Genomic DNA, 12,403 nt, shown 5'->3' with positions numbered 1-12,403 from the left:
TCCTCGACAGGTTCTGAGGCAGGGCCCATAATGTTGGCTTTTCTCCACTGCATAGCGGGCCAACCAGAAGATGTGGAGGGGGTACTGGCTCCTGGGACTGGAACACTGAGTGAGAACCGGATATGGGGTATTGATGAGTTTAGAGGAAGACACACTGAGCTAGAGGTGGTCAAGAGGTTTCCAAGCAGCTGACTCCAGAAGGCATCTGGATCTCTGGGTCTGGAGCGCAGAGGTAATGTCTGGAATGAACATGGGATGTGGGGGTCATTGACATTTGCTGGAAATGGGGCAGGGATGTGAGGGGCCTTCCAACTCTGTCTCTTCCACAGACCACAGCTCAGAGCTTCACTTAATGAGAAACCTAAGCACAAGGGTTATGTATGAGCTTCTGCAGTACTTTCTAAACATCTGCAACCATTTCCATCAAAACATGCTTTGGTCCCATGTCTGGAAGAATCAATCTAACAATCTGAGCTGTTCAGCAATAAACAGAGCACCAGAGTCCCAATCAAGCTTAGTTTTGGAAGAGTCTGGAAATTTGTATATATATTCCATAAAAGAATGTCCCCCAAAAGGTTCCCAAGAGACCGATCCTCATGGAGAGGCCATTCTCTGACTCCACCTGGCATTGAGGACACCTGTCCTAAGCACTGGCTCACCTGGGATCTGCTGAAAGCCAGATGGAGAGGACGTACTCTGGAGCAGCAAGAGAAGAGATTCCAGAAACTGGCTAGCTCATCCATGTTCAAGTCTGACTGGTCCTCAACTGGCAGTTTCTGATGAATGACCCAGAGTGGTCCCCTCCATGCCCGAGCCTTCAGTTTAATTATTGCCTTTGGCTTTCCTTGAAGGCCTCCTGGGAAATGCTCTTCAAAGGAACTTGCTCTACCCTAAGTATATTGACTTACCTTCAACCAAATCTTTCTAAGAATATACTCCTCGCATGGGGCACTGGGAATTCAGTGACGAGCTGAATTCTGGCCATGTCTTCAAGGGACTCATGACCTAGTAGCCACCTTGATTAGTTGTTCACTTAGCTTTCCACAGTTCTTTCAAATCCCTACCCTCCTCCAAGCTAACATATAATTCAACCGATCAATAAAAATATAGTTTATACCCAAAAGCACATCTGCTTGCCAGTATCCCCACAGTCAAACCCAGAGACCTGCAGAAACTAGACACTGTCAGTGAGGCTCATATACTCGCAAGCCTTTCTCTGCATCCAATTACCCACTCTCCAAATGAAACAGACCTCAAACATACAACACCAATATTCACCAGTGAAGGGGTAGATATTTTAAGAAAACCACCCCGTTAAGGAAAAAAATAAAAACAAAAAAACAAAGGCCTGTGCCATTGTGTGTTTATCTTGAATACAGGAAAACACGATAAGTGAATCAGATACAGGGCAAGAAACTGGAGAACAGAGTTTATGAGGAATGAGAGAAGCTGGAGCAGAGCTGGGGACCACAGGGCAGGCCTTCCCGTGGAAAGATGTGGAACCAAGAGACATAAACCCAACCCTGTTAGACAAACTGAACTTCCTCCAGAGAAGTGGGAGGCAGTTCAAGAAATGAGAAGATGGGGCCCCAGGAGAGGTTCTGAATTCTGGAGACCATGTTGGAACCACAAAGGACTTCCCCTACTTCTCTTCTTTCCACCTTATTTTACCTATCATGTATGACAAACAGAAAAGCAACTGGGAAAATTTGTCCATGGCTCTGTATTTAGAAAGAGCCCAGAATGATATGACTATCGGCTATCAACTGAGTAACAGGAATCTTGTTTCCAGTAGGGCTAGACTGTAACAGGAAAGGGAAGTTCTGAATATGGCTGTATCCTGACAATACGTCTACATGCAATTAAGAGAACATCTTGGGGGCGCCTGGGTGGCTCAGTGGATTAAGCCGCTGCCTTCGGCTCAGGTCATGATCTCAGGGTCCTGGGATCGAGTCCCGCATTGGGCTCTCTGCTCAGCAGGGAGTCTGCTTCTCTCTCTCTCTGCCTGCCTCTCTGCCTACTTGTGATCTCTCTCTGTCAAATAAATAAATAAAATCTTTAAAAAAAAAAAAAAAGAGAGAACATCTTGGTCATTAACTAGAGACCACACTGGGGTCCAAGGGTCCAAGCTTTATAGGGGGAACCAACCTTCAGATCATAAACTTCAAGAACGTCCATGAGCTGACAAGAAAGCCAGGAGTGTCTTCATCAGTGGCATACCTGAGCCCTACCTGCTGGCCTTACAGAATCAGACCCCAAACACAAGTTAAGGATCTTGGTCAGGGCCTCGTGCATGATGACGTCCTTTGGCAGAAAGGGCTTGGGAGTCAGATAGTCTTCCTGCAGAGTCCCAGATGCACCACTGAATAATTGTATGACCTCGGGAAAATGATTTAACGTCTTGAGCCTGCTCTTTCCCTTCCGTAAAATGGGGATGATAATAACTGTTATACAGGATTGTTGTTGAGGACAAACATAAAATGCCCTGACAAGTGCCTGGCACATAATGGGTGATCAAGATAGAGTAGGCTATATCCTTCACTCTCAAGAGGAAGAGCCTCCCCATAGAAAAGGAAGCCGAAAAGCAGGAGAAGTCACTTCTGGAGGAGGACACATGTAGCCAAGGGAGTCACGTAGCAATCTTCTTGGGTGAGGCTGTTCCAGTGTAGCTGATATCCGTGTCCACACCTGACCCTTCCTGGTAACACTTACTGGGGTCCAGCTGCCACAGCAATGCCCTTGCGGGCATGTCACCACAAGCCATGCCTAAGTTACCCCCAGCCCTGAAGAAGGAATCAGGAGGGACAGAGGACCCTGGAGAGGGTCAGATACAGGGAAGAAAAAAAATGCAAATTAGAAACAAAAGTAGAGCTATTTTTGAAGACTGGCAACAGAGAGACACTGGCTATCCGGTTTGGAGAAGTCACCATAAAACTGCAGCCAGCACCAGACATTTGCCCTAAGAGGCACGTGAAATGCTCCCTTCTCTGGGACAAAGGAACCCAGACTTTGAGAAACCTGGAGAGAAGCTGGTGAAGCCCAGAGGATCAGAACTTCCCCAGGACCCAGGAGCACTCCACCAGGCTCTGAAGAATAGGTCGGTGGCCACCATGTCCCTCCTCATTAGGAGCACAACTATCCACAACCCAAGGTAAATGGACAGTTACCATGCATGTCTCCAACTGGCCTGGCTTGAAAAGCTAATTAGATGTGAATTTATGGAGAAAAGCCATGAAAAGTAGGCCTTGCAAGAGTTACTATCTGATACTACCTATAAAATTATTAAAATAAGCCACCCAGAACTCTTTCAACCATAGAGCACTGAGCTAATGAAGAAACACACATCATAAAAGAATAAATTGCCTACATAATAAACTTTGCATCTCCTCGAATGAGCCCATTAGAAATTGATCAGTTAATTTAGGAGCAGCTGAGGGCCCAAGGCCTGCTGAAAGGGGCACCAGGAACTACCTTCTAGAATCAGCTCTGTTAACAGCACACTGGGGTCACACAGGCTGCCCTGGTGGTGTTTCCCAAATGGGCATGTGGGCACAGGGGGTTCTTGAGGAGAGCCAGGGTGGGTGGTCACAGGCCGCTTGCATGTCATGTCCATAGTGTGGAGGAGGCCAGGACCAGTCACGGGGCACTGATAAAGAGCAGACCAGGCCACAGTGAACTATCGGTGCTCCCCTTCATCCCAGGGCCCAAAGCAGTGGGATGGCCTGTCACAGAAGACGCTTTCCAATTTACCTCCTTTAAATGGCTATACAGATTCCTGCCCCCTCCAGCTGCACACAGGTGTGTGCATTCACAGACACACTCACATGCATGTCCGTATACGTGCTCACACACAGGCTGACACACACGTTCTCACACACTCTCACACGCATGCACTCATATGCATACACACACTCACCCAAGTAACACACACACCTCCAACCTCCTATATGAAATTCAGCTTCCTCCATCCCCTCCTCATTCCTCTTCCTCACCCCCTCTCAGCCCCATTTTCTAACCTGCCCTAATTGCTCCAGTCCCTGATCCCTGACCAGCTGCCCTCTCTCACTCCTCACACTCCATGCCTGAGGCCACTGCCCTTCGGCTTCTACATTCTTCATCTACTCCAGCCTTGACTCCTCTGGTTCCCACCTGCTCCAGGTAAGCATCTCAGCAGGTCACATCCAACTCTCTGAACCCCTGTGTGCTACAGTGGAGCCCTGGAATTCATTCCAGCACTCCAGGGCAGAATTGGGCCCCACAGCATCCCCCTGAGCTTTCCCAAGGGGAAGGGGCTCGGTGCAGGCTGTGCCCCTCGGCCTTCTGGGGTTCTTACCTCATTCACAAAGACCCAGTGGCTGTCCTTGGAAGCCAGGTTGGTCTCCACAGCCTGCAGAGAGAAAAAAAAAAAAACCAAACATGAACAGAAGCAAGCCAGAAGCTGGCAGACATGCAGGATGATTGCCGAGACGGGGTTTGATAAACATTGCTCTTGGAGATTTTTTTCTTTGCAAAACATACTATCCCCTGGGGTCAGCTCTGGCTGCCTTAGTTACAAACCGCATAATCTGAACACAGACATCTGATTTCCTGCTGTTCTTCCAAGCTCTCATGCACCAGCCCTGAGCACGTCGAAAGCTCTGGTTCCTGCAGAAATCCCAAGGCCACCACAGATTGGGGCATTCCTCCCCTCTCCTGGAGAGCACCTTTCTAGAGGGGAGCTTGGGAGATGATTCTCAGGATTGCCAGAGGCTAGAGTATCAGGAATCTGGAACGAGGGACGTATGGCACCTCATCCAGCCATGCTGAACGACACCTGGGACTCAGAGGTGCCTCTGCTGGGGCTGAGAGCTGCCTTTAGTTCTAAAGAACCACAAAAGACCCATAGAACTGACTCACTCTTGTCTCTGGGTGGTGATACCCCCCTCCATCATTCTCTCTTCTGGCACTTTGCTCTATTTATTGATCGCACTTCCAATTTCAGTATGTGAATAGTTAGCAGCTTATCTATTTCGTATTGCCAATCTACTTCACCAAGTTGGGGTCTCCGCATCTTGGGTGGTCATGGTTCTGTCCCAGAACCTTACACCATAACCAGAACATAGTGTTCAATATGTGAATGAATACTGATGTTGAACACACGAAGGAAGGATAAGAGGGCAAGGCAGATAGGACCCCATTTTTTATTCTTTTTCAGGTGTTTTATGGGTGCTTTTACCCCCCTTTATTTGGAAATCCAACAGATTGAAAGGAGAGAAGGAATCGGTCATTGTCAAGCATGTCCCGTAAGAATTCTCCCAGTTAGCATGTGTCAAGGACTTGCTGAGTACCAGGCACTGTGCCAAGTCATCTAGGAACCTGGAGAGAGCTATCAGATTGTTGTCCTCTTTGCGTGTGTGTACTTTTGTGATGTAAGTTTTTGTGTGTGATGTAATTTTTATTACTTTTTTTATTTGCAAAAATACAGGAAAAAAATGTTCAAAATCATCCCAAAACCCTGCCCCAAATTTTTCAAAACATGCTAAATTGGTGAAAATGCCCCATTTATCCCTTTGCATGCATCCTCCAGAGGTTGTTCGAGGTGTCCCTTTCTAGAAGGTTGTGGTACATATCTACATACACCTATCAGGCACCTGCTTCTATTAAACTGGAATCATGACCTACACATCAGGTTGCATCTGTCATTTTTTTATCTATAAGTGTATCAAGACTATCTTTCCTCACCAGTACACAGAGATATGACCCATTTTTCTTAACCATGAGGCACAGAGGGGTGCAGGTCGCTGCCTGCACCAGCGACCCAGCCATATGTGGGAGCTAGACCATTGCACTGCCCGTGCACAGGGCTTCTGTTAGGACTTCATCTACATGGAGAATGAATTGGTCTGCTGACCAAGACAGCAAGCATGTGGAAAGAGAGCCCATGGGAGTGCCCCAGCCAGCTCCAGCAGCCCAGTCCTTCACAGATAGCTCCCACACAACACTGAGGTGGACAGAGGAGTCTTTCTGGGCCATCTGTGGAGGAGGACATGAATTCTCCTTCTCCAGAAGTGAGAGGGTGCCAGCCCCTATGAAGACAGATGAGGAGGGGAGTCTAGACTTGGCTTGAAGGGGACTCCCGTCACTGGCTGTCTTTTAGCCACTCCAGTCTCTGTTCAGCAATAAAAAATTAGATAACACTTGCTTCCTCTCTCCTGCCAATATCTTCAGTCCTCAATCTCAAGAAGCAGTATATACAGAAAATGGAATGGCCTCCATCCCAGTCCCAAGCCTTTCCCACAAAGCAGAGGCAGGAAGTGGTCATCCCCAAGCTTTGCAGGTTCCACCCTTATTCACTGACTCGCCCACATGCTTGGATCCTGAAAATCTTCTCTAGCCACACAAGTGCTCCTCCTCACAAGCCATGCCCCCTCAAAACACTCTCCTCCTCAGGATAAATGAGTTATGTCTAAGAATGCCTAGGTTGCTCCGTCCCCTACCCCAGGAAGAAGGCCTCAAGTGTTCTCTCTCCTGTATGTGGAAGAAAGGAGCTCCAGAGATGCCAAGCCCCTGTGGAACCATGTCCTGAAGATACTTTCTCCCCATTCTACTCACTCTATACACCAGCCCCCCTTCCCCAGAAGCTGTGAGGACTTTCAGGCCAGCCGCCTTCTGAGGTGCCTCAGACTCTCAGATGAGGGGAAGAGAGAGCACCTCCAGGTTCAGTCCCAGCCACCCAGCCCAAAGCCTCCCCACACAGACCTTCAGGAATGTCTTCAGAAGCCCGAAGCCCTGGGGAGGATGTGTGGGAGGGAGGCGTGGGCACAGGGTGCTCTGGGAACATGCTGCAGCACTCTGCTGGGCTCTGGTTTGCCTCCATTGCCAACACCTCAGCATTCCCTTAATGCTCACGTGGAGGACACCAGCGACACGCTCAACAGATCTGTATAGGACACAGCACTGGGAGCGTGTCATTATATCTCAAAATGCTACAACACTGACTGATTCTAAAGAGAGGCAGCTTAACAAGGCTGAGCTCAAAGCCCTTGGTTTCCAGGAACAATAGGGCATCTGGGGAGATGAAACTTGGAAGCCACACTGCCAAGTAAGGAGCCCTGGAAAGGCAGGGGCTGGGCACCTACGACTGGGCCACCGCACTCAACGTGGGACACCGCAGACAGGATTTGGTCATGGAGTGTGGCCGGGAAAGTACAGGCACCTCTAGGCACATGAAGCACTGTCGTGTTTGAGAGAGAATGAAGCTGCTCTTCGCAGGCTCTCAGAGTTGGTTTAGGACCAAGGTCTCCAGGAACCAAGGAGGGAAGTATCAGCTCAATAGAAGAGAGAACTTTCTGACCTTCTGAGTGGTTCAAGATGGAACGGGCTGCTTCGGGAGCAGTAAGGTCTCATGGAGGGGATGTGCCCGAGTGGAAGGGGAACAGCATGTCCCTGAAAGGACTTAAGAATCAGCAGGAAGGCTGACCATAGGTGAGGGGCAAGACTCCCTCAGCACAGCTGTTCTGAAGCAATGATTGGAAAGTCTGGCCACATGTAGGAATCTCCTAGGGGCCTTTTAAAAATGCAGACCTTGGGGCTCCACTCCTTGAGGCCGGTGCACCAGGAATAGCGATCTGCCTGAGGTCCTGTGTTATTTCATCGTTTCAACCCTGCCTCTTGGCTTCCGCAGTAGGAAGTTCCTCAAATCTGAAGGTAGAGATGCACCTGTGTGGGTGAACGGTCCTCTGTTACCCAAAGATTCCCATCGTGCAGAGGACATGACACAGATGCTGGGAAGTCCCAGGGAACAGCTGGGACCCTGGCTCCTCTCAGGAATTGTCCCACCTGGTCTCAGATACACGCATGAAAGATATTGATGGAGAGAATTGATCAGAAAACCCCATAGGACAACTGGCCAACTTTCTTGTCCTACTTTCCTCACCAATTAAGCTCCGTTAATTTGTTAAGCCTCTTTTCCCCCACACAGAGATAAATAGCGCTTGGCTGCAGCCTTTTCCAAAGGATGCAATTTACACAGAAGCTGGGCTAGATAGAAAGGAGAAGCTACTGCAGATTTAGAAGGAACACTTCTCTCCAACCCCCACCCCCAACTAGTTATTGGAGAGCTGCCAGCTCCATGGGAAGAGCCCTAAATGCTCACAGCCCAGTGGGCAGTGTCCCTCCCAGCACCTCTAATTCGCCATCTAAGTGCCATCCTTCCATCTTCCTCCCCAGCCATGTCTGCGGCAGGTGCAGCCAAGCCCTCTCTTCCATGGCAGAGCTAGCGGGGTCGGGAGAAGCCGGCAGGCAGAACGTGTTCGAATCCTAGTTCTGGCACAGCTTAGCCATGGGTTCCTGGGTGAGCTACTCCACCTCCCTGAGCGGCAGCTCCACGCCTGTTAAGGTGTTCCAATGCCAACAGGGCTCTCCATGCTCTGCCCACGTTCCCCCCCAATTCCATTAGGGTTTCTGAGCACACTGGCTCCCTGTGTGTGTTCACGCCCAGCGGCAGGCACCCGTGGCTCCGGCTGCTGGAACCCTGCGCAGCTCTCAGGCTGCCTGGGAATTTACACCCCTAATGGAGGACTGATAGCGTCACATATACAGATCCCTGCTGCCCCGTTCCCAGATGAGACTGCTCCACGTGTGAGTGCCACTGGGTCCAGAAACTCTCCGTGGGACCACGCCCAAACTGCGTCACTTGCAAGCACACCCACTCCGGCTTCCTTCATTTCCCTGTCCCACATTCCCACTCCCTTGCTGCCTTTCCCTTTCTTTTATCCTTTAATTCCCCTGGGAACACTTCTTAATAAATCATTGTCACACAAATCCTTGCCTCAGAGTCTGCTTCCGGGAACCCAACCTGAGACAAATACCTCCCACCCTGGGGTTATCATGGGAATTAAATGAAATTACGTATGAGGCTCCTGGCCCGGAAAGGAGCTCACTATAGATAAGCAGTGAACAGGAAGGTCCCTCCCATTCCTTCCACTCAAAAGTCTCCAGCCTGCTCATCATTCAGCGGCTTCTTGAATGGGTAGACGTACATAGTCTCATCCATTCCATCCTTCACTCAATAGACTGTGCCTGCTTCACACCAGCTATTGTCCTAACTCTCTGGAAGGCAGGTGTGAGCCAGCAGCCCCATTCGTGCCATCATGGAGCCAACAGTGTCAAGAGGACTGACAATAAACACAACATGGCCAGAGATGAGCACTGTCTCTGCCATGACTCCACAGACCCTTTGAGGCAGCACAACGTGGGGCTTCCCTTCACGCTGGCACTACAGCAGGTCTGCTTTGTAGCACTATCAGCATGAGCAGAGAAGCACTGAGCTAACCAGGCAAATAGAGGGTGGCCCTCTCTTCCATGGGTGGGGAAGGGAGTGCAGCTGGCTTTCTGGCCAGGGTGGGCTCCAATCACTCGCCTCCAGCAAGTAGGGAGGTTGCATTCCTGCAGTTGGGTTTCTCTACCAGAGCTGGGCACCCTGGCCATGGGACAATCCTCAAAACAATGCGGTGACAGGTGACAGAGTCCTTGAGCAACTGCAGGTTCTCTACCTGGACCCCGCAGGAGGCAGGAACCATGTCTCGGTAGACCCAAACTGGCAGCCCTGGTTAAGTTGCTGCTGTGAGTCTTGCAAGACTTTGCCAAACCATCAGTGATTGACTTCCAAGCTCTCGTGTCCATCAGTAGACTGGCCAACAGAGAACTTTAGAAGAAGAGCTGAGAAGGTAAAAACTTCCAAAGGTTCAGCTGACTCCTGTTTGAGCCCCCTTTCAATAGGAGACCCCCCTCCACATGCTTACTGTGGCACGCAGCCCATAGAAAGGGCTGGAATGGTGGACACAGGTTGCCAGTGGTGAGGGCATCCCTTCCAGAGGCAGAGCTAGGTGTCTACACTTGTCTGACACCCATACACCAGCACACACTGTCACAGCTAGACATCGGTTAAGGAAGTGCAAGGCAGCTGTCCTTCCCATACCTGGGGAAGAAAATACGTCCCCTTCTGCAGGAGCAGCAGCCCCTGTCTGAACCACAGGCCAGTTGCAGTTTTCCCATGGCCAAGTGCATCACAGAGCTGGAATATAAGTGACACAGGACAATAACATGCCCTCCTGCAGGGCCCCTGGGGGCCAGGGTACGTTTGGATCCTGTCCTGGCTCCTCAGCCACCCTGATTCCACAACTTCCATAGAGAAGTAGGTACAAACCGAAGTCCAGCTCCTAGCTCCCTAAAGCTCTAGACAGAAAGCAGCCCCTAGAGCTGACAGGAATGGTAGATGCACGGTGGCTCGCATGGACAGGATGGGAGAGTCCCTTTGGCCATATGGAGGTGGAGATCAGCTCTAATATCCAAATGCTTAAAAAGAGGCCAAGAGGACAGTTTTTCTTAGCAACTGCAGGAAGTGCCTCCGGCCTCTGTTTTACCCAGGACCGAGTCTGAGCCATCTCCTTTGGTCAAGCACCCCTCCAGATACTTCAATACTCCCTTTCCCCCACTCCAAAACACACACCCCTCCCTTTCCTCACACAGCCTACTGACTCAGGCAGCATTCTCATTCCCCTCCCATGGACGGGAGCCAGGACCTAGATCTAGCCTCGCAGCTCACCCAGGGCCCTCCACTAGTACTTGGCAGGAGCTGGACTTGAACTTGTCTCCAAAGCTTGAGTTCTTTTCTCTCGGTCATGCTGTTCCTCAAAAGGCCTCATCAGCTGTCAGGGCAAACACACAAGCCTTCAGGCCTGGGCCCGGCCCCTGACAATAGGGACAAAATGATCTTTTTTCTCATAGTGGAGAAAATGCCCGTGACAAGCAACAATGCCTTCCTTCTCCAGGTTAACTTTTACTCATCAGCCTGAGACCATTATGCCACCCGCATTTCTTAAGCATGAGCCCGTTTCACTTTATCTTGGCCTAAAGGAATCACAAATGGAGTGGAAAAAAACCTCCACATGGAAGCCTTCCAGCGCATCGCTGAGGATTTATTCCACAAAGTGCAAATGCCACCGATTATTTATGTATGTGTTAATTGTTGGCCACTTCTCTAGGCACCCCCCAACACTGGGAGCCTGAGATAATGAAAACTTGTCAACAATTAGCATCTTTTAAAAATCCCAACTCGTAACATTTCAGAGCATTCCCCCCATGGAGCGCAGAGCTGGCATTTTCCCAAGGATGGGTAGCATACTAACTTTAAAGACCCACCACAGCCTTTGCAACAGCATGCTATTTAGGAACAATTCTCTCTGTACTTGTCACGCCTCTGGAGAGTGAGGGTGTGTGGTGCCCCGGATCTGCAAAGAAGGGGAGTCGCCGGCCACAAGATCATGGGTGATCGAGGAGCCCATTTATAAGGAAATCAGCAAAGCAGCTGCCATGCTCAGGCCCCCACATTCAGAAGCGATAGCACAGAACCACAAGGAAACCCATAAAGGACAGCCATCATTGAACTATGTCTGGTCACTCTGGGCATCCAAGAGGCCTGCCTCCCTGAGAAAAGGGCCTGAAATTCTTGCCCAGCTCCTTCTCCTGTTTACCTTAGCCCCATCTTTTTGTTCTCACTGGAAAATGCCTTAATGTTCTCCCCAAGTTGGTGGCTCCTACTACGGGCCCATCCCTACTTCTAAGTCCCACCAAGGAATCTTGACCTATATGTGGGTTTCCTTTCTATTTCTTGTCCCAGCCCCTTCCCAAGAAACAGCCCCTTATGACTAAGCATGTGTCATGCGTTCCCACCTCACCCCCACTCTCCTGGAGTTTTCCTTGAAGCCAAGGGCTCTGGCCCCCGGCGGGAGCAGGAATCACAGTCCCCTGAGCACACGGACATGCCACTTAGCATGTGTGTTTTGGTGGGCAGGTTGGCTGCTGGAGGGTGGCAGAGATGGGGCAATGGCACCCAGCCACACAAGGCCATCTGGGGAAGAAAGTGTGGCAGAACTCAGCCTGTGTCGCTTCCAAACACAGCTCTGGGGGACACTAAGAGGGCCTTGCCTGAGGGGAATCGGAGCCTGCTGTTGTGAGTTCAGGGAAGGTGCTGGCTAGAAAAGGCTAGAGGGAAGGACCATCTGTAGACTGGGAGCAATGGCTGCACTTTCTGAACACCTCCTCTCCCCAGACCCCGAGGGAAGCCCTGCACACAGTGAGTCCTCACGATGAGCTGCTGAAAGAGGCTTCTGATCTGAGCAGCCAGATGGCGAGACCTGCCGAAAGGCTCCCCACAAGTCAGTGTCACCAGGGCACATGACCAGCCCCTCTAGTGTGTGCCATGCCAATGTGAAGACAAACCCATTCCGGTCACTTCTGGGGATGTTTCACACAAATGCAAGAGCCAAGCTGGGAGACAATGCAGAGAGTGAGGAAGCCTGGATAGAACATCTGGGAAGACACAGGGATTTCTGCGAAGTTTGGTCTCGGATTCTGTAGTTTC

At 50.4% G+C, this 12,403-nt stretch overlaps 1 protein-coding gene across 2 annotated transcripts in view; it reads right to left on the bottom strand.

Moving 5' to 3' along the window:
• The window catches only part of GRID1 (glutamate ionotropic receptor delta type subunit 1), a 693,966-nt gene that overhangs the window by 255,268 nt on the left and 426,295 nt on the right, over positions 1–12,403 (bottom strand). For both annotated transcript variants that reach the window (XM_059169718.1, XM_059169719.1), the window contains exon 5: positions 4,334–4,387. In XM_059169718.1, the coding sequence (XP_059025701.1) occupies positions 4,334–4,387 (54 nt within the window). The remainder of the gene's footprint in view (positions 1–4,333; positions 4,388–12,403) is intronic.

This window comes from Mustela lutreola, chromosome 4 (genome assembly GCF_030435805.1).
Source record: "Mustela lutreola isolate mMusLut2 chromosome 4, mMusLut2.pri, whole genome shotgun sequence".
Taxonomy (NCBI): domain Eukaryota; kingdom Metazoa; phylum Chordata; class Mammalia; order Carnivora; family Mustelidae; genus Mustela; species Mustela lutreola.
Note: the sequence above shows the minus strand (reverse complement) of the source record. Positions and strands in the feature narration are given on the sequence as shown.